The 26,779-nt window shown below is 41.6% G+C and overlaps 1 protein-coding gene across 4 annotated transcripts in view; it reads left to right on the forward strand.

The window, feature by feature from the left end:
* GHR (growth hormone receptor) overlaps positions 1–26,779 on the forward strand; it is a 305,006-nt gene that overhangs the window by 198,674 nt on the left and 79,553 nt on the right. For 2 of the 4 annotated variants that reach the window (XM_056112076.1, XM_056112075.1), the window contains one exon: positions 5,904–5,969. In XM_056112076.1, the coding sequence (XP_055968051.1) occupies positions 5,904–5,969 (66 nt within the window). Of the gene's footprint in view, positions 1–5,903; positions 5,970–13,280; positions 13,379–26,224; positions 26,387–26,779 lie in introns of those variants that run through there. The other 2 variants (XM_056112077.1, XM_056112078.1) reach the window with 2 other exon arrangements.

Consider the following 26,779-nt stretch of genomic DNA (forward strand, 5'->3'; position numbering starts at 1 on the left):
GCATTTTGGCTGTTCCTTTTCCTGTACGTGCTGACAAACACATCTTAGCCAATGCTTATTTTATGGAATATGCCACAGGAGGCCTTTTACATCTCCTGCCATTGTGTAAAATGATTGTCACATGCAAAACCTCAGTTCACTTTATGCCTTCACTGCCTATTCAGACCTTGGTCTAAACAGCACAGTTACACAACTGATGTTAAATGCTGCTTCCTAGATTACTGATTCTCTCTAACTTTCTCACTAATCAAATAGAGGATTCACTTACTAATAAGAAATGGAATTGATGGTGTTTAGTCCCAAGCAGAATCTCTGATGCAAGGTGATCTTCTGCCCATAGATATCACTGCCCTCGTGTCCCTCTAACCTCCCGACGGCATATATGGAGGTCTTGGATCGGGTCTCATTCTGAGATATGCAAAGCCCTAATTGTAAAGTCCTCTTGTAAAGTCATTGTCAAGTTCTCTATGAAGAGCACATACCCTTGCTTTCAAGGTAGAGGCTAGCAATAGCACCAACAATAGTGCTAAGGTTACCTAAGCACTTATTATGCATTTAGAATATTAGATATGATAACTGCTTTAAACATTAATGTGTACATACTCTCCTACTAAATTTTACAGACAACTGAGACCCAGTTGTATACATATATATACATATATATATTAATAAGCAGTGTTGAAATGCCATTTATTTGGGGGGTAAATCTCTACTGAGGAACTCTATCTCAGAACACTGGAATCATTCCCTCCCCAGTGTTTTTGCAGAATGAAAATGAAGTGCTTTAGAAAGGCTATCCTCAGGGTGCTCTAACTTCTCCATTCAACTCATCTGAGCTCAGCTTAGCTGTATACACTCATAACACATCACAGCGACTTTCTGTTCCCAGCTGTTCTTTACTGCTTTTGCCCTTAAGTCCTTGTGTATCCCAAATTCTGCTCCTTCCTCCATTCCTACCTTTCCCAGGAAGCTCATATTCACGTGTTAAGGCCCCTTCATTGCTCCCCACGTGCTTTGCCCTTCCTTCTTATGGAGATCCTTGACCAAAGCCTGTGGGTTCACTGACGCCAAGACTGGTTACATTCATTTCATAAGCCCAGCATTTAAAGTCTTGGTGTAAATATACTGAAGTCCTCATTCTCTGCGCTTGTCACTCTTTGTTTATGCTCACTGCTCATCATTGCTAAACATGGAGAACATCTTCGACACTGATCAAAGTTGACAATCGCAGGTGACACCGCCATTTGCTAGGGAAGTTCTGTTTAGTTCACTGTGCTTTATTTTGTAGCTGACACCCTCTTGGTGCTGGCATAAATCTGTATTCTTCCTGGGAGATATCGTTTGTCCCTTTTTCTGCTTTCATCCATCACTTATTTTGAAGGGCGTTAGCTGAGTTCAGCTTTTTTGCTTGAAGAAAACCATTACCAAACAGTGACACCACTAAGAGAGAAGCACCAGATGCCTGCTTGCAAAGAAAACAAAACATTCGCTTGTGAAGAGCTCAGGGTACCCAGGGCTCCCCAAAGCATTTCCAGGTCTGAAATCCGCATTCATATGCTTGGATGGGGTCTTGTCATTGATCCCCCACCCCCTACCAACACCACCACACTCCCTTTCAGCCATAATCCTGGAGCAATCGATCAATTTTACTGCTGATCGAGTTTTAAAAGTGTCTGTTCGTTTTCTCAAATTCAAGCTGCAAATTGACACCAACTTGTAGGATGATTTTTTCTAAATTAACGCATATGGGCTTAGTACTGTCTCATAATAAACTTCATTTTCTCCCTTTGCATTATGAAAAATGTCTTAGATCATATACTGCTGTCAGCGAAATAGGCCCTTGACTATTATTGAAGTGATGTATATTTGCTAAATCTTGATCAAAATAATAGTTGTAGGACCAGAGGAATAGTCCAGTGGGTAAGATGCTTGCTTGGCATGCGGTCAATTCAGGTTCCATCTGGACACAGCATATAGTACTCCAAACACTGCCAGGGTGATCCCTGAGTGCAAAGCCAGGAGTAAGCTCTAAGCACAGCCGGGTAGGGCCGCCAAACCCTACAATATTCAATAATAGTGGTAGTGTTCCATTTGAAGCAAAGCATAATAAAACGTTTTTCCAGTTTGTAGCAAGAAATTGAAGTCGGGGAAGCTTTAGATAACAATAGTAATATAGACTTCGGATAGCAAAACGATGAGGAGGTCTGAGGGAGTTGTTAGTGTAAACTGTAGTTTTCCTCTCTGCCCACCTTGGATTCAGTGTATGGCACATTGTCTACTCTAGGAAACTATGTATTCTATTTCCTTTCAACCTGATTATTCATTGTATTGGAGGGCCAAAACGTCTATAGATAAATTTAACAGCTTAATGTAGAGAGAGGATTGGAAAGAAAAACACTTTCAGAACTATTAGCGGGGTAGAATTTAAAAATTGATTCACAAAGAAGGAAAAAGAAACCATTGTCTATCTTCACTTGGAAAATAGTCTCAAGGATAAGCCTAGATTTGGGAAATAGGGGGTTGGAAGAAAGTGGAAGGCAGAACTTTTCTCTTTTTACTTTTTTATTGAATCACTGTGAGATAGGCCCTTACAAAGCTGTTCATGATTAGATTTCAGTCAAAGAGTATTCCAACACCCATTCCTCCACCAGTGTACATTTCCCAGCCCCAGTATCCCCAGGTTCCCTCCCATCACCTCCCACCCCCTGCCTACCTCTATGGCTGGCACTTTACACTTCTCTTTCTCTCTCTCTCTCTCTCTCTCTCTCTCTCTCTCTCTCTCTCTCTCTCTCTTCTTTTGGGCATTGTGATTTGCAATATAGATAATGAAATGTTATCAAGAATATACCTTCACCTGCTTTTAACACTCAGATCGTGTACAGTGTGATCATTCCCTGTTATTATTATCATACTGGTCTCTTCTCTATCTTACAGAAGAACTTTTAAGCATTAAAATAAAATACTTCAGTGCTTAATGGAAGACTTTTAGGCTTTTTCCCCCCAATTTTATTTGAGTCACCCTGATTTCCCTTACTGGCTCTGAGGGTTTCTTAAGTAGAATGGTCTAACACCACCCACTTCCCCAACCAGTATGTACCCTGCCCCCATGTCTCACCACCATAGTGAGCTCCATTCCACAGACCAGTTCAACTTAGGTTCTGCTGCTTTAGGTCATTTGTTAGTCCCTCATTTTGCTCCTTAACTTCACTTGCTGGAGACTGTATTATGAACATCCAGACACCACGGCTGCTGCTTCCTGGACAGCAAGGCGGGAGGGATCTCAGGAAAAGCACCGCAGGTTTGAGGGCAGGAGCACAGGTTCACCTGTCCTGACATTCCAGGGAGAAGGGAATCGGCCAGCCCACAGTGCATCTTCTTTTTCTTCTTCTTTCTTGCAACTCAGCAGATTTCTTTACATTATTATTGTAGGCTTCTGTTATGGACCCAAACCTCCCTAGGTCACTGTTCTGAGCTAATGGTCAGTGTCCAATTTGGTCCTAGATTGTGCTGCTCCTCTCAGAATAACTCAGAGGAGATGTGAGCTGATGAAGGGAACTCTTTTCTATCTCTCTATTTGGTTGTTTTGGAGTTTGGGCTTCAGCCAGCAGAGTTCAGAGCTTACTCCTGGCTCTGTGCTCAGGGACCACTCCTGGTAAAGCATGAAGACCATATGGGATGCTGGGGATCCTATAGCTGCTCCACTAACTCTCTGGCCCCTGAATAGAGGAATTCAAAGAAACAGGTTAGCAACTGCATATTCTTGTAGCTAAGACATTTGCAAACAACCTAACATAATAGTTTACGATAGAATGATAATTACCTTGACCACTTTCCATTTTTCCTGTTTTTATTAAAGCCTAGTAATAAAACAGTTAATAAAATTATCACTGTTTTTATAATAAGTGACTCATCACTTATTTGACATCATAAAGTTCTGTATTTCTCTGGCCCAACTTCTCACTTCCGTTCATCCTTTCTCCACTCCCAGGATTGTTCACATGTTTATTTCTAAGAATAAACTTTCGCTGAATTGTTTTTCATACCTTTTTTTAAAAAAACAGTCAGGTTTTGCTTCTTTTCACAAGCAATATTCAAGTTTGGGTTCAAATGATGAAATTGGTATTTTTTCAAATGTGAATAGATATTGTTCCTACCTAACTGGGTCTAAGCACAAGACCAGAGATGAATGAGACCAGAGGTTTTTATGTGCTCTGATATTTATGGACTGGAGCAATAGTACAGGGTTGGGGAGGGGGGCGTTTGCCTTGCACACGGCTGACCCAGGTTCTTGATTCCTTTGTCCCTCTCGGAGAGCCGGGCAAGCTACCAAGAGTATCCCGCCCACACGGCAGGATATGGCAAGCTCCCGTGGCATATTGATATGCCAAAAACAGTAACAAGTCTCACAATGAAGACGTTACTGGGGCTTGCTCCAGCAAATCGATGAACAATGGGAGTACAGTGCTACAGTGCTACAGATATTTATAAGTTCTTTGAACAGGGTAGGAACAGTTTTTAGAAAGAAAGGGAAGGAGGGAGGCACAGAGGGAGGGAGGGAGAAGGGAAGTGAAGGGGAGGAGAAGCCAAGGGAAGGGAAGAGAGAATTCTCCCCAGGTTGCATTTTTGTCATTTGACCCTGAAATCTTAAGGAGCCTGGGAGCCTCGCTCTTTTGGATTCTGGGGTATGGCATTGTGTGGTGGTGTTTGCTCTCATGTCCTGACTGAGAGGAGAATTTGCTCAGGAGATCCAGGAGAGGCTCAAGGGATAGAGTCTTAGTAATGAAAGGAAGGAAAGACTAGAAGACACCGGGGGGAGTTTGGCGCCTTCCCCAGAGATGAACAGCCAGGATCTGTGGGCTTTCCTATGACTGGCTCTCCCTAGCTACCCTGTACCATGCACACTTGGGATGGCCCGGTGACAGCCTGAGCAGGAGCCACTGGCCAGGGCTTTCTTGTATCCCTTTTCTTTTTGTTTTGTTTTGTTTTGTGGCACACCTGCCTGTGCTCAGGGATTACTTCTTGGGCTGTGCTCAGGAGTCACTCTTGGCGGGGCAATGGGGTCTTGGGGACCAGAGACCGAACTCGGGCAGGCTGTGTGCAAGACAAGAGCCCTCTGTGCTCAGTCCTGAGTACCCGTTTTCTTTTCTTTCCTCTGTGTGTGTGTGTGTGTGTGTGTGTGTGTGCATTTACTGAATCATCATGAGATACAGTTACAAAGCTTTCATGATTGAGTTTCAGTCATACAATGATTGAACACCCATCCCTCCACCAGTGTACATTTTCCACCACCAATGTTCCAGTATCCCTCCCATCACCCCCACCCCACCCAGCCCCTGCCTCTATAGCAGGCACTTTCCTTCTCTCTCTCTCTCTCTCTCTCTCTCTCTCTCTCTCTCTCTCTCTCTCTCTCTCTCTCTCTCTCTCTCTCTCTCCCCTTTGGAGCATTATGGTTTAGAATACAGATGCACATACAGAGAGGCCATCATGTTTGGTCCTTTTTCTACTTTCAGCATCCTGAGCGATCCTTCCAACTATCATTGACTTAGTGGTCCTTCTCTATTCCAACTGCCTTCTCCCCCAGCACCTGAGGCAGACTTCCAACCATGGACCAATCCTCCTGGCCCTTGTCCCTACTGTTTTTGTGCACCCTTTTTCTTGTACTCCAGAGGTAGGAAGCTCTCAGCACCAGTCTTGTGCTCGTCCACTCTTGGATGTGTTAATCCTCTAGATTCTGAGGGTTTTTTTTTTTTGAGATCCTATGCCCTTGGGCACTTTAGCAGACCTAGAGTTGCCTCCATGGCCTTGCACCTCCCTCCCCAGCTCATGTCTGACTCACCTGCCTTCACTCCCACTTAAGACTATTCTTCTCAAGGACTAATGTTTTTCTTCTCTTTCTGTTCCAGTCACACCAGCCGTCCTTACCAGAGCACTCCAGAGTCTGCAAAGTGTTAACCCAGGCCTGCACACAAGTAAGAATTTCAGTATTTTTTTCAACCTTCAGTGATACTATCTATTCACCATTAAAATGGAAGCTACTGGCCGAACTTTCTCTAGTTTATATGAGATATGGTAACGGTATGAATGACTGGTTGAAATTGTACTTGCAGTCCTGGAGTGATAGCACAGTGGGCAGGGTGTTTGCCTTGCATGCAGCCAAGCTGGGCTCGATTCCCAGCATCCCATATGGTTCCCTGAGCACTGCCAGGGGTAATTCCTGAGTGCAGAGCCAGGAGTAACCCCCTGTACATTGCCAGGTGTGACCCAAAAAGCAAAAAAGAAAGAAATAAGGATAGGAAGAAGGAAAGAAAGAAAGAAAGAAAGAAAGAAAGAAAGAAAGAAAGAGAAAGAAAGAGAGAAAGAGAGAAAGAAAGAAAGAAAGAAAGAAAGAAAGAAAGAAAGAAAGAAAGAAAGAGAGAAAGAAAGAAACTGTACTTGCAATTTTTTAAATACCCCTTTTTTAACTTCCAAAATATCTTTATTTTTAAAAACCTCCCAAGCAGTGCCCAGGAAACCCAGGAATCCTTTCTGGTAATTGCCAGCCAGGCTGGCCATTCAGTACCAGGGGCCAAGGATGGATGCAGTGCCAGGGTTCACTCTGAGCACCTCTGGACCACCCTGGCCACCAAGGATGCTGAGAATCATGTAGTGTGCAGGGTCGGACCAAGACCAGCTGTATTCATGGCATATACTTCAACCCCTGTACTCTCTCCAGGGCTCCCAGAATTTCTCTCTGATTTCTTTGTAAGGCAGCTTTCTTATTGCTCTCATTGGCTTCTCCTTAGAATTAAGGTCAAATTAACAAAAAGATGTAAAAAAAAAAAAAAAGAATTTATTTTGCACCACCAGTTAGTTAATTAAACTTAGAAATTTGCTTTTACCTCCAGATTTTGCATTCAGGTATCCTTATTGGGGCTCAGGATGAGGCTCAGTGGTACAGAACATCCCTTGCCTGTGGAAAGCCCTGGGATCTATCCCTGGCACTACAACAAAAAATATCACTAGTATTTTGAGATCGCTTTTTACCATACTGGCAGATGGTTAAATTTGTCCTTTAAATTGCCTTAGGTTCCATAACCCTGCTTCATGTGAGCCATCTTTCTCATCATTGAAATGCCTTTGGGTAGTGTTTTCTTCATCAAGACTAAAATCAAACAGTTCTAGTGGGAAGCTTCTCCACATGCTCTTGGTTTGAAGATTTTTATCTCTGTGTTTCCAGGGAGTTTGATTCAGTCCAAGTTTCTTAAACTATAGTACTGCCCCATATGGAACCAGTAATATTGAATGCGTTAGTCATTAAAAATGTTAAAAATCTAAATAGAAAAAAATCTATTGAAAATCTGTTTTAAATTTGTTATGACTTATTTTCAGTAAATGTTTGTTTATATGCCTGTGTACACAGTTAAGTAAAATTTTCTCAGGTTACAAAGGGGTTTCAAGTGAAACAATTAAAAAATCCTTCACCAGCTCAGATAGAGAAGGACCCACCAAGCAAAGGGTGCTATGAGGACCCACTCGGGATGGGAGATGCAGGCTGAAAGTAGACTATAGACCAAACATGACAACCACTTAATATCTCTATTGCAAACCACAACACCCAAAAGGAGAGAGAGAGCAAGAGGGAATGCCCTGCCATAGAGGCGGGATAGGGTGGAGGGGACAGGGTGGTGGTGGTGGGAGGGATGCTGGGACCATTGGTGGTGGAAAATGGGCACTGGTGGAGGGATGGGTACTCGATCATTGTATGACTAAAATGCGAGCACAAAAGTTTGTAAGCCTGTAATGGTACCTCATGGTGATTCACTAATAAAAAATTATAGCACTGTCCTCCCATTGTTCAATTTGCTCGAGCGGGTCCAGTAACGTCTCCATTGTGAGACTTGTTGTTACTGTGTTTGGCATATCCAATACGTCAGGGGTAGCTTGCCAGGGTTTGCCATGCGGGCGAGATACTCTCAATAGCTTGCCAGGCTCTCGGAGAGGAGTGGAGGAATCGAACCCGGCTCAGCTGGGCAGGCCGCGTGCAAGGCAAACGCCCTACTGCTATGCTATAAAGAAAAAAAGAAGTCCTATACTAGGGACATTTACTCTATGAGATTTTAGTGGATATAATGGTAGTGTGCACAGAATTTAAGGAGTGGCATGAATTGCATGAATTAATTGTATCAAGCATTTAGGCAGTGCTAAGGTATTTATGCTTCTCAAGACCTCACATGACCTAAAAAAAAATAAAACCCTGGTTACATATTAGTGCCTAATTAATTACCAAATTAGGACTAATTAGTAATTAAATCCCTATTGTATTTGAGTCCCTGTTATACAATAAAGGAAGGGAAGCTGGTGTTCCTAATTGAATCTAAGTCATTGCTGTTTCATTGGTAATTCTGGTGCTATAGAACCATAATTTAGACTTAAGACTTAACTGCAGACAAGGTTTCTAATGAGAGACATAAATATCATTCCCTTGGAAGGGACTCAAAGGGAGGGTTGGTGGTGCTTTTAACAAATGTCATCCACTTGTCAGTTGTGCCAGACCACAAACTCTTTACAGCCCTCTTGCTTGGGAAGTATCTGACATGTTAATCTTCTGTCTAATTAACATGAGGGGTTATAAACAAGGTGGCTGTCTGGTCATAGTTGGGTTATAGCCCAGTCTGTATATTCCAGAGCCTTCTTCACTACTACAGAGTGCCTCTTTGTTACTGTCTATAAGGAGACAAGAGAGAATCAGTGAAGAATATTACTCAGGTTACATGTTCCATCCCACACTGAAACCTCCACATACACATACAATCCTCTGATGTCTCCTTTCCCCCAAATCAACAGCATGATTTCTCCAAGCCATTTTCTTCATCGTGTTGAGGTATCTGAAGTGTCTTAAACATCAGACCTTAATGGAATGTAACCTCTGAGTATGGTAGTTGTGTCAAAGAAGTTCCTTCCAGCCGGTTGGCAGGTGTTGCTTTTTCTTTTTCATGATGAGTAAGAATACTAGCTAATTATCCTTGATCTGGAATCTATTGCACAGACATTAGCTTCCCACACAGGAAGAAAGCCACACATCAAACTTTCCCTCAGAAGTGATCTGCCCTGGGGCACAGGGACCAAGGCACTTGGCTTGCACCTGGCTGAGTCAAGTTAGATCCCTGGCAGCACTGCATATGGTCCCCGTGAGCACTGTTCAGAGTGATCCCTGAGTGCAGAGTCAGCACCACCAGGTGTATCCCCAAAGCAAGACAAAAATGACCTGCCCACTTTGGGAATAGAAGCATCCTTTCGTGGAGAGAATAAATTGTCAGCCCTCTCACAGAGCTAATTAGCAGTGGCTGTTCCTGTGTGGATAGGTTTTCCTGAAATCCTTGGACACATAAGTACATCTTGGACACAATTGGCTGATCATCCCAGTGTCTCAACATAACAAATGCTCACATCACACTTCGCAGTGTAAACTGTCACCATATCACACGGGTCACTCTGTACTGTGACCCAGAGCAAAACAGTGCACCCTGGTGGTGAAAGATGTGAATAACAACAGTGTGTCCTAAAGTCGGGGAACATGGGGGCCACTAAAATTTTCTAAAGAAAATTATACGAGAAAAAGGAGTGCTCAACATAAAATGTGCTGTCAGAACACAATTTTAATGTACACATTTCCGCCGTGCATGGAAAACTCTCGTTGCAAATCCTAAGGAGAACTGGCCAGACATAATGCTTTCGCCCTCCTGCCGGCTCTACTTTTTACAAGGACTGTTGCAAGAATATCTTAGGGACTGTCTCCTTCCTCTCCTACGCACCAGTTTGTTCTCTTCCCTGGCATCCTGTTAACAAAAAAAGAAAAAGAAGAAAATACCATGCGTGGAAGAAAAGACTTTAACTTGTTAGAGTTTAAACTGAGGGCTGCCCAAAAGAATAAATGAATACCAAGAGCTCAGATTACTTGCTTTCGTGCCTAACCCCACCCTACAGGCAGACAAGTATCAATAGAGGAAACGTTTGCTTTACATTTCACTAAAGTCAGAGTTAAAATAGGAGGCATTTATCTTTGCTGGGCATAGGGCAATTTCAAACATCCAGGTTTCAGAAGAGAAAAATGCACATTTTTTAATTCCAGATCTTGTCATCCAAGTAGCAACCCTTCTAGGTTTGGGGAAATGCAAATTAAAAGATAATGGTTCTGATGATAGGACATACTTGAGGCCAGACCCAGGTTTGTTTCCGTCACATCCTATTAGTTACCCAAGCACTGCCAGATGTAATTCCTGAGTGCAGAGCCAGGAATCACCCCTGAGCACTGCCAGGTGTAACCCCAAAATCCAAAATAATAATAAATAAAAGATAACCATTCTTCATCCTAAGATTTGTAGTTAGATGTTTGATCCTGGTCTTCCCTGCTACTGTGGTCAGTCTGTCCCCTTTCTATAATGAGGGAATGGAATAATGACAGGCTAGGGCCATTAGCAACGCTCACAGCCTAACAAGGGACATTTTGATTTTTGTTTCATGCCTATCTCAGAACCTCTGCAAATTCATCACCTCTGTGGCCAATTTTTATTCCACAATCCTCTTCTTCTGCCAATAACAGTTTTAAAACCCCAAGATATCTTTGCTCTAAATAACTCTACCTGTCAGTTGCACCTTCTTTGCTATCTAAATGGCAAACTGCCAACCTGTCCCAAGATGCTGAAATCCACCATCCATCATACCACCTCTGCTTGTCAGTTTTAGCAACTGTTCCCCAAGAGGACTGTGCTTTTCACACCTCTGCCCATCCTCTGGAACCATCCTCCCTTCATCACACCTTGCAATCTGAAAATACAATTCCTGCCCTTACTTTGAAGTTCAACCAAAGCATTTCAGCACTTGGTCTGAAGCTGTCTCACCTTTGTCTCAGAGAAGTTATGCTATTCCATGCCTTGCTTAAGGAATAAAATACTCCTTTAGGGTATAATTGTTTTCATATTGCTCTTATCTTCCCATTTGGATTATGAACAGCTGTCTTTTTTGTATGTGAGTGTTTTCCCCCAAATTTTTTGATTGAATCACCATAAGATACACAGTTAAAAAGTTGTTCATGATCATACAATGTTCCAACACCCACCCCTTCACAAGTGCACATTTCCCACCACCAATGTTCCCAGTTTCCTTCCTGTCCTTCCTGTCCCCTTCTCTCATTCTCTCCTTTGTGTCTTGGTCTCTGTCTCTGTCTCTGTCTCTCTCTGTGTCTGTCTCTCTGTCTGTCTCTCTGTCTCTGTCTCTTTCTATTTCTCACTCTCTCTCTCTACCTCTCTATCTCTCTCCACCCTCCTTCCACCTTTTGGGCATGATGATTTGCAAAACAGTATTCTTATTCAGAGTGGTTTAACTCTCAGAACTAGCCTAAAATGGCACTTTCAACACAGTGAGTAATCAATGGTGCTGCACTTAAATGAATTCAGTGGAAACATCCTTAATAATTCCCTGGATCCCCATGCTTCTCCACACAGTTCCCACCCACACCCCAGGAGACAAAGGTTTCTCTTGGTTCCCTGGAACCACTCCTGTAGGATTCACTCTTCCCACCTGTGTTCATGACACAATAGTCACCTTCTTTGCTCCAATGCTGAAATTACTCAGGACTAGATGGTTCCTATGCACAGGCAAGCTTCCGTAGAGGGAAGGTCGCCTCGCTACAGTGTTGACCCCTCTAGAGAGCTCATGTGTAGGCCTCTTTATCTTCCCACACACTTCACAGACAGACTTCATCACCAGGTCTGGAAGAACTACCCACGTGTCTGCCAAGGATCTCAGTGCCAGGAAGCCCAAAGTTTTCTCATGACAGAATTTTCCTACAGTAAGCTGGTCCTGGAGGCATATTCTGGCTATGTGGCCAGCATTAGCCATCAGCAACCAGATTCCACTGAACTTAGATGCAGATTAGAAGTCTAATTATATTACTCAGTATCCCGTCCTGCCCTGAAGCAACTCGGGGCCCCATGACTCAAGCATGAATCCTTTATTATATTTGTGGGGGAGGGGACTCTTCCAAGCAGAGCTCTGAGGGCCTGGTGATATTCAACCAACTAGGTCAGCAGTTCAATGGTATAGGCTGAAACATCCTTTGTTTTAATTAACACAACTTGTACAGAGCATAGCTAAGTGTCATAACTATGGGGGCAGAGCAGGTGATCAGAAGGCCAGCTTGGCATGAACTCATGCAGTACACCACCTAAAGAATAACCTCCTCTTCCTTCTCTTGCTTACCAAAGAGTTTCTGTTCCTTTTCTAAATTCTTTCTGTGTGGTAAAAAGGCCTAATCCATGTAAATGGGTATTAGTGTGTGGATGGATACATGCTATCATACATTCAAAAGTAAGATTCTTAGGAAATATTTTCTAGAAATAAAGAGCTAATTTTGTTTACTAATCCCATAAAATCCTCTTGGCCACACACATAGGTAGCAGCATACCTTTCACCTGTGCAATGGCCAACCCAGGGTAAATATGAGCAAAAGCAATCCTTTCGATTAGAAAAATGTTGAGGGAGTTTACTGTTCAATACAGAGATTATTATAAGTTTGCAGCAACTTGGATGAAATTTACTCCATGTTAAGTGAATGAAGAAGAACAACAACAAATACTGGATGATTCCACTTATCTGTAGTACATAAAATAATGGGACAATGGAATGCAAGGTATCAAAGGGAGCATACCTAGATTACTTTGAATCATAGATTATATAAAGGACAGTGAAGGAGAGAAATCAAGGAGAAGAGTAAGAAGAAGCAGGCAGGAAGTAACCAGGGCAAGGAGCAAGTGCCTCTGGCACATAAGCGATATAGAGGTGTGATATGCATATATATGGAAACCATTGAGCCAACAACACTGTATGCCTGTATGCAGAAGACCCAAATTATAATAACCGAACTTAAAAATGTTCCTGTTAACGAGACAGGCTGGGTGGGAGGGAAGGAACCTAGGGACATTGGTGGAGGGAAGTTGACACTGGTGGTAGAATTGATGTTGACGCATTGTCTGCCTGAAATAACTATAAATCACAGTGCTTTAATTTAAAAAATTTAAAATGAAGATATATGCAAGTATTTTCTTCCTATACACTTACTACAGGGAAGTTTCATGTCTTGCTAGGAAGAGAGATGAGGATGATTAAAATCATCTAGAGGAAGGGGGCATTGCCAGAGAAGGCACATGTCCTCGTCCAGAAGTTGTGGTTCCATTTTCTTAGTATTTCTTTCAATAATTTGTTTCTGTAGCCAGGGAGATTGCTCATGATCAGAACCATATGATTTGCATGCAGAGGGTTCAGAGTTTCAACCTTGGCATCAGCACCACATACACCCCAGAACATACACTCACCCTGGAGGCCTCTCAAGTACCACCACAAGGTAGGTCCAAGTATTGGACTATCAGCCTACCAGGTGGGGCCCCTGACCCCTGAGCACTGCCTGGGAGGCTAAATATTTAATAAGATAAAACTTTTCTTTCTAATTCTTTCATTTATAATTGATTATTGGCAGAGCATTTAATGGTCATCTGGGGAAAATATTTGGATTTATTGAACACAGAAAATTATTTACTTTAAGATGATTTTTCCTATCCTTTTCAAGTCACTCCTTTTCACTAAATTTGTCACATGTCTCTATAAAAGCACTCCTTTTGCTTGTTTTGGGGAGCCACATCCAGTAGTGTCCAGAGACTTCTACCCAGTTCTGTGCTTGAAGAAACATAAGGTAGCGAGGAATAAACCTGGGATAGCCACATACAAAGCATGTACTTTAACTCCCCTGTACTATCTCTCCAGCCTCTAAAAGTGTGAACTCTCTGAATATTTACAATGAGTAACTCATTGTAAAAATACAATGCGTATGTAACTGGTGATTAACGTTTCATTAAATGGCATATTAAAGCTCCATTGACTGCCCTTTGGTACTTAAATTAATTCCAATATTTTATGGAAACAGTCATTCTGAGCATAAATATCAATGACTGAAGTCTTTTATTGAAAGGATTTTTAAAATTGAAAATCTTTTAAAAGATTTTAAAAATTCCTAGCATCTTCCTTCATAATCCTGAATTTTCACTTTTCAATAAGACACATTTTTGAGACAAAAATTTAATACAGTTAGAGCCATCATTTTGTTGCTTCATACCCTTATGATATAATCTTAGCTGAATTCTGTTCTAGCCTCCTAATTTTTATTCACTGAGTGCTGTTTTCCCCTATTTGTAAGTATGGCACCTCTTTTCTTCCAGTTCCTTCTTCCTGAATTCTGGTCCAGTGATAGCTCCACCCAGTCATCTTCAGTAGCTCCTACTGCTTTCTAAATTACAGATTAATTCATCTCCCTGGCATTCAAAATGTCCCACAATTGGCACCTATGCAAGCATTCTAGCCTTATCTCCTAGGTATACCATGTACACCCGTGTTTGAGATCTCTGCATTCCAACTTCATTGTATCCATCCATAGTGACTTCTTCCTTAGAAAATCTCTCCTCTTGCCTTTCAATCAGGAACAGTCTTTCTTGGATTTTTGTCTTCATTATTTCTTTATTTTTTGGGGGGGGTTACACCCAGCAATGCACAGGGGAAACTCCTGGCTCTTCACTCAGGAATTCTTCTGGCGGTGCACAGGGGTCCATATGGGATGCTGGGAATTGAACCCGGGTCAGCTGCATGCAAGGCAAACACCCTACCCACTGTGCTATTGCTCCAGCCCCTTGTCTTTAAAATTTCAAAGACATTTTCTTGCCAAAGCTTTTCCCAGTCTCCACAAGAGGATGTTTGCCTCTACTTTGAAATCTCTGCAGCCTTTTCTTTTTCCTCTCTTATAGAATGTGCATGTAGAACTATGAAGCAACACAACTTTGATTTGTTTCTTCCTGCATAATCTTACCCAAGTTTCATGGTTTTTTTTAATACCTTCATTTTCTTTCCTTTTTCATTGCTAAAGATGCTCAATATCTAGCGTTTTAAGTCAAGAGAGTTACCAGTGTTGATGCATTTAATTACAATATCTGACTTCGGGTGTTTAGTGCATGTTCTCATAACTTATTTAATTTCAAGAAGTCTAAAATGAAAATTAAATATGAGATTAATATAAAATTAGGCATTAGATTAAACTTCATGGAATTTCGCATGCTCAACTTTATTTGGGGTTTTAATATCATTGTATCACTTATTCCCATTGAATGAAGACTTTCCTGTGCTCTCCAGTCCCTCTTACAAGACAATTCTATCTTTAAGGATAAGAGTTATAGCACATATATCATTGTATCCTTTGGTATCTGGCACATGACAAGTACTAAATGAATAGTTGTTTAATTTTGCACACAGAGAATGAATGCAAAAAGAAAGATTTTCTCCAAAACCTTCACTACTTTTTTTTTACAAATTTATTTATTGAATCACTGTCAGAGCAGCTACAAAACTTTCGGGTTTAAGTCTTGGTCATACAATGATGAAACACCTGTCCCTTCACCAGTACCCATTCTCCACCACCAAAAACCCCAATATACCCCGCATCCCACACTGTCCCCCTATCTGTGGGGCAGATGATTTCCACATTACTCTCTCTCTACTTTGATTACATTCAATATTTCTAAACATTCACTACTTTTTTTTTTATTACAGAGGGAGCTTTATGTCCTTCAGCACTCATTTATGAAAGAAGGGAAAGATACACAGGGGGATAAATTTGTTTTGTCTCTTACTGGGTGTAAACACTTTGTCCTTTCCAAAAGCATCAATAGAAGCTGAAATGCAGGCCAGGGCAACAGCGCCTTGGTCTCTCCTGGGCTGTCACAGGGCATCTCTGTGCCATCACTGTGTGGTCCTGTTGGCTCTTTTGCATATGACCTCCTCACTGAATGACCCTTTCAGCTTTAAGTGTTTCTTTTCATCAAGTATTTTCAACCTGAACGGTTGAATAATAGAACATCGGGAGGAGTGTGTGCAGTGGAGGGATGGTATCTTAAGAGCGAATGAGCAGCTTGGATTTGTTACAAAGAACTGGCAGCTTGGATGGGCATTCAAGAGGCGTGGGGCTCTGACTCTAAATTCCTGCCAGTCTACTGTTTATAAGTGATTTCATAAACGGTTCAGTAGTAAACACGGATTATTATACTCGCTTGTAAGGGAACAGTGTTTATATTGGCTCTCCCATGCACCCAAACTAGTGGTAAGCCCTCGCTGACTCACCACTGCACTAATCTCCAGATAATTCAAGCATCTGACTGATGATACTCCTTATCCTCCTGCCTTGCTTCTCCAAAGCACAGGAAAAGTAGGTAGAAATATGCATTTAATTAAGAAGTAGACGTACAGAGAAAAGTTTCCCTAAGTTTCCTGCCTGGATAAGAGAGTAAAGAAAATCCCTATCTGTGCAATGCTGTGTCTGTCTCTAGATCCACAATATCACATGTAAATGTTACAGAGTATTAAAAATAGGAGGAACAGCCATATGATCCCTGTGGGCCTTTAGGATATTCCAAAAGGACCAGAGGGGGAAATTAGACCAATAGTTTTTCACAGCACACGAGCAGAAAGTCAGCTGGCAGGACAAGGGGCCACAGGAAGGAAACAAGGTTGGAAGAGAACCATGGTCCAAAAACTGTTGAGAAACACTGGTGTAGGTAACCCAGAGTGCTAATAATGCGAGCCACAGTGTTCACTGATCTCCAGATACACACTTGGCAGTGACTTTTTCCAGCCTGGGAACCCAGATAATGCCATCCATTAGTTTCACATGGGTTGGTGCTTTGTTATACAAAGGCCTGCTTGCACAAGTAATTGTTGAGAGATAAGAGTTCTTTGTAAGATAAATATTAAGTCTTAAGTTCTTTATTCCCCCTAAACACTCAGGAATTTGCAGAGCCATAATAAGTGGTAATTAGAGATGTAGTACTTAGTTTATAAGAGATCTGTTCTCTGTGCATGCAGGCAGGCCCAGTAAGAAAATGAGCTCACACTCAGGGTCATCTTCTGGTTGTCATCACCCATCAAGGATATTTCTTCTGGGACCCAAACAACAAGAAAATGGTTAGTGGTCCCAGACCTCTAAAAGCCTTTCTCCTAGGAAAAGAAAAAATCTGGAAAGGATGGTTACACATCTCCCTAATTGTTCCAGTGTGCCTGTGTCTACACCATCTACACATAGATCTTATGGATCTTTTCTCAAGAATAATACACATTTATCAAGGAAGAAATCCAAGAGAAACAAAAATCTTTTACTCTGGGCAACCCAGGAGGTAGTGAGCACTTTATAGCAACTCAAGAAAGTTAAAGCGTCCCAAAGTTGGTTATGAACTTTGGGTTCCAGCCTGAAATTTCTAACCTGATCTGCTGCTGACTTCTATAGCTTCAAACTAGCCCGTAATCATTGTTTTCATGAGAGCTCCAACTTCTGAACACAGGCCCCTCTAGAAGAGAGGCATTGCAGTGATTCCATCACTGGGGAATTCCTATTTTCTCTCCTATTTATGATGAACACATTTTTCATCCTCTGCCCCCTTGTGCATGGTATCTACAAATCTAACAAGGATTCTGATTTCAGCCCGCACCTTATCTTTCTCACAACAGGGTTATGGAGGAAGGACAAGATAAAGGAAATATTTTCCACAGCTCTGCCCAGAAGAATTTGCTGATTCCTAAATTTTGAGTTCAGCTCATTTCCTTTGGACCAGTTTCAGACACTTCTGAAATATACTATATACATTTTTAAGAATCACTAGTATCCTTGTAGACATATGTAACAGACATGTATAGCGTGTATAAACACATGTAAATTTGACATGTACAATAGTCAGTGTAGACATGTATGTTATTTTTAAAGTGTTTTTGATTTATTGGGGGACCCACACCCGGAACCACACAGACTTTGTTTCTACTTATATGCTTAAGATGACCCACTAACAATGCCCAGGGAACCTCACTGTGCTGAGAATCAAGTGTCTTGACCCCTGTACTATCTCTCTAAACTCATCTTTTTTTTTTTTGCTTTTTTGGGGGGGTCACACCTGGCAATGCACAGGGTTTACTCCTGGCTAATACACTCAGGAATTACTACTGGCGGTGCTCAGGGGACCATATGGGATGCTGAGAATTGAACCCAGGTCGATCACATACAAGGCAAATGCCATACCCACTATGCTATTGCTCCAGCCCCTCATCATTTGTTTTTAATCATATTATTATTAACAGTTCTCCATGAAATGAAACCTAAGCATCAATAAACTCTTGATGATGGATGAAATGGGAAACAATTCACAACTTTGCCATCTGACTTGTCACTATTATCACATAATATTGTCTTCTGAAGAGTTATTATCAGTGTAACACATGGCTTGAGTTTGAGGATAAACTTGATGTTACAAACTTATCGGTAAGTCACTAACTCACTGCTACCACTGGATTCATGATGAGGAAACAAAAACAGTAAATCTGCCATTAGGAAATTGTGTAAAGGATCCACACACCTGAAACCATGCAGTGACATAATGGATGGATGGCCCACGACCTGTGTCATCTCAGGGGGCATTCCTGTCTTCAGTGCTAGAGGCCACCTTTTGATCTTCTCATGTATTGTTAGAAATCAGCCTTTAACTCTTTGACAAAGCATCCTGTAACTCTCTTAATATTCCTTCACAAATTGAATTTTTTAAACGATAAGTTTGGATTAATGTGGAACAAAATGTTAGCTGGAGAGTCCAGCTGAACTCTGGGCTGGGCAGCACATCCAACTTGGTGCAAGGCCCCAGGTCATGTCCTACAGGTAACCCTTGAGAAGGGGAGACATACCAGGATAGCACCCTTTCTGTGACCAAAGCACTTCTTTCTCTGAATTTTAAATATCTGACATTCTCCAGATTTGGCACTGAACTCCAGATGCTGTGACACATGGAGTCTCTTTTTATTGTAAATAGTTTGAGTACAGGAACTGTCTCCTCTTACATGAGCTACTCCCTTTCTCCCTTTCTCATAACTTAGTCAGGACTTTGGATAAAAATAATAGCTTAATATATGTTAAGTGAGCATCATCTGGAGTTTTCAGAATTACTTAAAAGCAAATGGGGAAGGAAAGCAGAAAGAGAGTAATTAATGAAGATTCCACTGTGTTTGGGTTTGCTCTTTCCCACCCCCAAGACTAATGCTAACACAGATGAGTTAGGTCATTGTTTCTTCAAATGTGAGAGCAAGAGACGCATTCCCTCTTCTGCCATGTTTCTTTTTTTTTTCTTTTTGGGTCACACCCGGCAATGCACAGGGGTTACTCTTGGCTCATGCACTCAGGAGTTACTCCTGGCAGTGCTCGGGGGACCATATGGGATGCTGGGAGTTGAACACGGGTTGGTCGCGTGCAAGGTAAGCGCCCTACCCACTGTGCTATTGCTCCAGCCCCCCATATTTCTTTCTTATGGGGAAAAGTCAACTAGTAGCTCCTACAACAGTCTGTTCTTAGCAGACAGTCGTGGTTGTGGCTAACTCTTGTTATTGATGGTGTCACCGGCTATGTGAAAAAGACTGAAGTTTGGAGTGGGGGGAGGGTGGAACTGAAATTATGAGTTTATGTATGTCCTAATGCTAAGGATATGCCATCATTTTTCATTTCCCCATCCACACATGGAGGTATCAACATTGGCCTCCAGGGATCATTGTGAGAAGCAAATAGGTATATTGAAAATTGACTGTTGCGTATAGCTATAGGTTGAATGTTAGGTGCCACCCCTTCCACTGCTGCTCAGAGGTTAGTAGGAGTGGGGGTTTCCAGAAGCAACCTGCCTTCTTTCCCTACCCCTCACTTCACTGCGGCTTGCACCTGTTTCTATCATTTCTACCTTCTGAACAGACAGGAAGGACACTGGATCAAGTATCATCTGTCTCTTATTTGAGATTTCTGGGTTTTTGGTGAGGTTTGGTTTGGGGGCCATACCCAGCGGTGCTCAGGGATTACTCCTGACTCTGTGCTCAGGATCACTCCATGCAGGGTTTGGATCATTTGGAGTTTGGGGATAAAATTCTAGTCGGCTGCATGTAAGGTAAGCCTACCCACTTTGCTATCTCTCTGGCCCAGGGTTCTGTTTAAAAAAAATAAAATTCTTGCAAAGTCAAAAGAATGTCTGCAAGGTCTAAGAAAAATTTGATTGCGTTTGAGAATTGATTCTACAAATAAATTGGAATGATGTGGGAAGGTCTTTTCCTTGCCATTTGTTTTGACAAAGGTGAAAAGATTCACTTTTTAGCTCATTTGGGAAGCCTTGCTTTCTGCGCTTGGTGCCTGAGTCTGGTCTGTAGGTCAGGGTGCCCTTTTAGAAGCGGGAAGGTGGACAGTATTGACAAGATCTAAAATTGAGAAAGATTCTTAGCAGAAAGATTGAAAGCCTTGTCACACTGCAGGTTGTGAGGACCACCAGGACCAGACCCACAGACTTCACTTAATCACTTAAGTGATTAATCCGACCCACAGACTTACCCAAAAGAAATGCTGGGCAAGGGGGCAGATCCATAGTACAGCAAGTAGGGTGTTTGCCTTGCACACAGTTGACCCAGGTTTGATCTCTGGCATCCTATATGGTTTCCTGAGCCCTGCCAGAAGTAACTGCTGAATGCAGAGCCAGGAGAAAGACCTGAGTACCGTCAAGTGTGGCCCAAAGCCAAAGAACAAGAGAAAAGGAGAAGAGGGGAGGAGAGAGAAAGTGAGGGAGACGGGGAGGGGAAGGGGAGGAAAGGGAATGGGAAAGGGAAGGAAGGGAAGGGAGGAGAGATAAGAGAGGAGGGGGACAGGAGAAGTGGTTTTAGCTTCAGAAGTTCAGTTCTAAGACTTTTGGGATCAAATTTAACAGGAGACGCAAATAAACTGTTAATTGGTAGCTAAGTAACCAGCTAGCTTATGACAACCTTGTCAGCTTTGATGCAGGTGAATTGTGCCTCAGTGGTACTGAGGAAAGAGAACTGTCCCTCACACTCTCTCTACCATCTCTTCCCACAATTACTTTCTTCTCCCCGTTTTCTACCCCCCTCCTTTTTTTTTACTTTTTGGGTCACACCATGGGTTACTCCTGACTTTTCACTCAGGAATTACTACTAGCAGTGCTCAGGGGACCGTATGAGATGCTAGTATCAAACCCGCGTTGCCCAAATGTAAGGCAAAAGTCCTACCCACTGTACCAGCCCCTTTCTCCCCTTATAATACCTTGCCTTTCCTGGGAGCCAAAGAAAAAAAAAGTGTGGGTTTTTTTTTTTTTGGTAACTTTCCTCCCAAATTGAGTATTTGAAAGAACAATCTTGATTAAACTATATTTAAAAGACCTGGTAGGGTGTAGTCATCCACAGTGAGAGAAGTTGTGGAACCAGAAAACCAGAGTCACAAACAGCAACTTCTTCCTGCCTTGCAGACCTCTCCTCCCTGAAGTATCTCTGAGAGCAGCTGCCTGATTCATTAGTTATTGACAGGACTAGAGACACTACCCTGGGTCCTTCTGGGGAAAACAAAAGCGTGGGGAGGGAGAGGGGGAGCCCATCAAAAAGCTACCCAGGGTAGCTAGTTAAAAGAGAGACCAATTAGGAAAATAATAAAAAAAATGTGTTCGGATAAACAGAACTGAGGATTGTGGGTTTTTTCTCACTTTTAGCTTTCAGGAATGCAAGTGTCTGTAGTTTTAAGTGAAAGCAGATGACTAAAAATGAAAGCAGAGGAAGTACACAAAACAGGAATCATAAAATACAAACTCTTGAAGGGTGATATAAAATTTATAATGATTCATTTAAACAGTCTCACTATTTTATGTATATCTGCAGATTCATCATGCAGATTGAATAATCCCTCATAAATAATCTCAACTCCCAATTCATAGTCCCAGTGAGAAACATAAAATTAGCGATAATAGTGGCCAGAGTTCTATCCCCGAAAAGTGGGAAAGGCCCTTATATGAACTCTGTGGAGAATTCCTCTGGGAAAACCAAAACATGTTTAAGTTCCAGTCAAGTTAGACATTGAATTGTTCCATTGTGTGTGGTCCTGAAAGGTTGATATTGAAAGAAATCCTTGTTTGCCAGGGTGAGGAAAAATAAATGACCTAGCTAGAATGGAAGGCCACTACTCTAGGTTGTATTTACGCTCCTCTGGGTTGAAGGTTTCATTTCTGCTTTCATCTAGCAGAATGGCACTTGCTTTTGTGCGCATGTGCTACTCCAGGTCTGATAATAATGTGAGCCGTTTCCTAGAACTGCAGTTATATGGTGGTAAACACCACCGTGGGCCAATAGAGAGTCTTACATTATGTGGTTATGGTTCATATACATCCTAACTCAACGGAGTAACCTCTCACGACTCCTGAAACAGGAAAGATAGCTAGCAGGCTTTTGATTAAACCGAAACCAGAGACAGAATAGAGCCAGAGAAAGAAAGAAAGAAAGAAAGAAAGAAAGAAAGAAAGAAAGAAAGAAAGAAAGAAAGGAAAGAAAGAAGAGGGAGGGAGGAAGGAAGGAAGGAAGGAAGGAAGGAAGGAAGGAAGGAAGGAAGTAGAGAGAAATAAAGAGAGAGAGAAAGAGGAGAGCCAGTTCATTGCAGTTTTTCAAATACATTTTTTTCTAATTTCTAAAATCTGTTTTCTTTGAAGCAGTGACTTGAAAGCCTCCCATAACAAACCTGCCAAGACTCTGAAATATGGACACCACTGCACTGACCCATTCCACATCGCCCACTCTTCCCACTCGCCTCTGCCCCACTGTCTCAGTCAGGGGCCCGGAGTCAGAGCACCCTTTCCTTAGTGTTGCTGACGGATTTCTAAGACTTGGTTTACAACTGCCAGTCTCCGGACTGATGCCAGTCTTCAGAAATTTCCTGTCAGTCTGTGAAAAATGTATTAACGTTTAAAACATGGTATCCTGAATCATGTAGAGTTTTCTGTTCTAAATACTGATTATACTTATAAACTTACCATAAATAGTTTTTATTCCTTTCATAGTGGTACATAAAATCTTTCCAGTTTTCACTAACCCATGGGTATCAAGATTGAAAGCAACTGTCTTGGGGCCTGAAAAATAATTTAGTGGGTAGGGTGCTTACCTTGCACACATCCAGCTCATGTTTGATCCCTAGCACCACATATGATACACTGAACACTTCCAGGAGTGATCCCTAAGCATAGAACTTCAAGTAAGCCCTGAGAATTGCCAGGTGTTGCCTGAAAAATAAATAAATAAATAAATAAATAAATAAAAACACTCTTATAAGAGCTCTAGGTTCAGTTCTTGGGAATCTTGGAATCAAGAAGAATAAACATTTATTTGTACAATATGTATCTCCTTGTTGACCTGAAGACAATCAAAACTGGCTCAGATATTGATCTACTCTAAAGCAGAAGAAACAAATGACCCCTTCCTAAAACAGGAGACATGTGCCTTGACAGTCTTCCCAGTCACCCTTACAGTTCCTAGTAGGTGCTCCAGCACTTCAGTTTCATGCAGCAAGATAGTCAAGGAGGGCCAAGGATTTCTGAAACAACTATACCAGAGGCTTTGGGCCGGTGGTGAGGAGTGACTTGGAAATGAAGTGGCTGTCTATACCGCTGTCCATGTCAAAGCCCTGGCAGACAAAACTTCTGTATACATATATCAAATATTCCTGACTCTCTCAAACCCGAGTTCGATTCCTCCGCCCCTCTCGGACAGCCCGGCAAGCTACCGAGAGTATCTCGCTGCACGGCAAAGCCTAGCAAGGTCCCAGTGGCATACTCAATATGCCAAACACAGTAACAACAAAGTCTCACAGTGGAGACATTACTGGGCCCACTCAAGAAAATCAGTGAACAACTCACTTCTCATCCTCTCTTTGTTTGGAATACCTGAACAGATCTATCACCATCAAGAAAACTGAGATGTTAATCAAAAGTCTTCCCCAAAACCAAAGCCCAGGCTCAGATGGATTCACTAGTGAATTCTTTCGAATGTTAAAGAGGACCTACTGCCAAGCCTTATCAAGCTTTTCCAGGAAATTGAAGAAAACACTCCCAAACAGTTTCTATGAGGCAGATATCACCCTGATACCCAGATAGACAGACAAATCTCTTTGTCAGATAGAATCTATATTCATATGGAAAGAAAAGTTCACGCGGTGACTTTCTGCTCACTGAAGCTCTTAACACTCCAGCTATTTCGGGGGATTTTACAACACCCATGGAAAAACCAAAATCCTTTTTTTTAATTGAGGCACCATGGAATACACAGTAACAAAATTGTTCATGTTTGGGTTTCGGTCATACAGTGTTCCACAGTGTACATTTCCTACCACCATTGTCCCCAGTTTCTCTTCCCCCCCTTTCCTTCCCCCCAAACTGCCTGTATGGCAAGCACTTTTCTTCTTTCTCTCTCTCATTCTCTCTTTCTTTGGAGGGGCATTATGGTTTGAAGTACAGATACTAAAGGTTATCAAGTTTGTTCTTTTACCTATTTTTAGCACTCAGTTCTTCTTCAGAGTGATCATTTCTCACAATCATTGACATAGTAGTCCCTTCTCTATCCTAGCTGCCCTCTCCCCACAATCACTTGTCAAAGCCTTCTTTTGATTTGCCCAGAACAACAAAATACAGGCCTGGCAGACATTTGAATTAAGGTCTATAAGAAGACATGTGTACTTTGTTACTTACTATGTACATAGTGCCTAGACCTGACCCAGAGTGGAGATAAAGAAATGTGTCTTAAAGGAATGGATGGTCCCATAAAACAGAGCTGCTCCTTGCACTTGGATGAGTCATTATCCTGTAGGTTCAGAGCCTTACTTAACCATATGCCTCAGCAATATCAGTCCTACAACTGATTTGTGCATGGGGCTATTCACAGGACAGAACAATTGAAAATGTCCCTATAACCCTATATATATAATAGGAATATATATATACATTTTTATATAAATGTATATATACTTATATATGTATATATATATATATTCCTGTAACTTATAACCATTAACAGCTTAACTTCTGTTCCCTTGTACACCTAGATTTTCAAATGAGGAGTCATTTAAACCTGACTAGGAATAAATCTTCTATATTTGCTCATATTGGGGTTTGGATGTTTTATTTTATAACTCTTGGGTTCTGAAATTCCTATTCAAAGAAAGAAGCATATTAAGTGTGTGACCCTTCCACTACCACTTATTCCTGTTCTCAACAGAGGAGGTAAATATCACTTAAAATAAAAGTTTCATCCTCTTTAGCACACTATAATCATAGCCTTAACTTCACTATAATTATAACATATGGGTGCTGCCTCTGCAAGAATGGTATAATTATAACATTATGGTTTAGAACCGTCTAAGTAAACACTAAAATGCACTGTGCAGTGTAAGATGAGATTAGGGCCCTTTCTTTATATGAATAAGACTAATTAGCTCACAGGAAACCCAGAGCTTTGTAGTATGATAATCGATAGTGTAGTAAACTCAACAAGTAAGGTGAAATAAAGAGAAAAATCGGGTGCTTTTAAGTTTCTCCTGTTTCTAGAAGTCTTATATGAAAGTGCAGTGTGGAGAGACACTTACCAACCTAAAGAAAGCATGAATATAACCATGAGAAGCACACATAGATAAAACAGTCCTCCCACTGGTTTTCAAAGGACCTTTCATGTTGTATAACAAGTGCCTAAGGGTTTTTTTCCCCCAGGAGTATCATTTTCTTACATTTTTGACTAAACTTTTTTATTTCCTTGAATATGCCTTTCTTTTATTTTCTCCTTTATAGTTATGGCCAGTGGTCCTAGATGAGATACCACAGTAAATTAGACAGTGTTCTATATCTTAACTAGAGTATAGATAACTGCCCATTTGTCAGCTCATTGGAATGTAAACTTAAAGTTGTGTTTTTCTCTAAGTATTTTTTTTTTCAAATTTAAAGAACAGAGTTTCCCAGCAACAACAACAAAATAAACAACTACTTCAACAACCCAAAAGTAGACCTCTTGGAGCCTGTTTCTTTTATTTTTGAAAACAGGAACTATTTATAGTTATACTCTCACCTTCATGGGGATCTAATGTAACAAAGATGTGCAAGCTCTTGGAAGTATCGTAGGATCCTGTAAATCATAGAATTCTGAGTTTTGTGCAGGAAATTGTGTTTGCTTTAGACAGAATAATGGGGGGCCACTGAGTCTCACATAACCAGGCTCTCCTCTGGAAATTGATGATGTAGCTAATAAACTATGTTAACAAATCCAGAAAACTAATGCTTTGCCTCACAAGGACTTAATGCAGAACCCGGCAGCTTGCGGCAGTAAAGTGAATGGACTATGCATTAATCCATGCCACCATGCCTGCCCGGAGGGAAAGGGATGTTGCTCCCTTCTGCCATTTTTCCTCTGGACAGCAAGATGGAAATCGCCTTGGAGCTTTCTGGAAAGCCAGGTATGAACCGGTCATGACAGGGGCGACTGAAACCTCATGGGAAGGGGGGCGTTCTGGGCTCATCCTTCACGCTCTACCGAGGTCACGAGTTGCCCTCCACAAGCGGCTCTCTGGCAGGGCCATAGCTCTAGAGCCACAGAACCCAGTCTCATAATTATCTTACTCTCGGCAGAAATACTTCCAGGCTTAATAAGTAAAATATCAGAAATCCAAAATCATTTGATTTTTGTAACCAGCTATAGAAACAAATTATTTCAGAATGTCTTTTCAACAGGTCTCATTTGGGGGTGTAAGCTCTACATAATAATAGTGCATCTTTTGTCGAAACTGTGAATCTAATCAAAGTAGATAGAGTGTTAACTAGAATTCATCTGCCTCACAGGCATTGGGAGG

This window comes from Sorex fumeus, unplaced genomic scaffold, assembly GCF_029834395.1.
Source record: "Sorex fumeus unplaced genomic scaffold, SorFum_2.1 ptg000015l, whole genome shotgun sequence".
NCBI classification, from domain to species: domain Eukaryota; kingdom Metazoa; phylum Chordata; class Mammalia; order Eulipotyphla; family Soricidae; genus Sorex; species Sorex fumeus.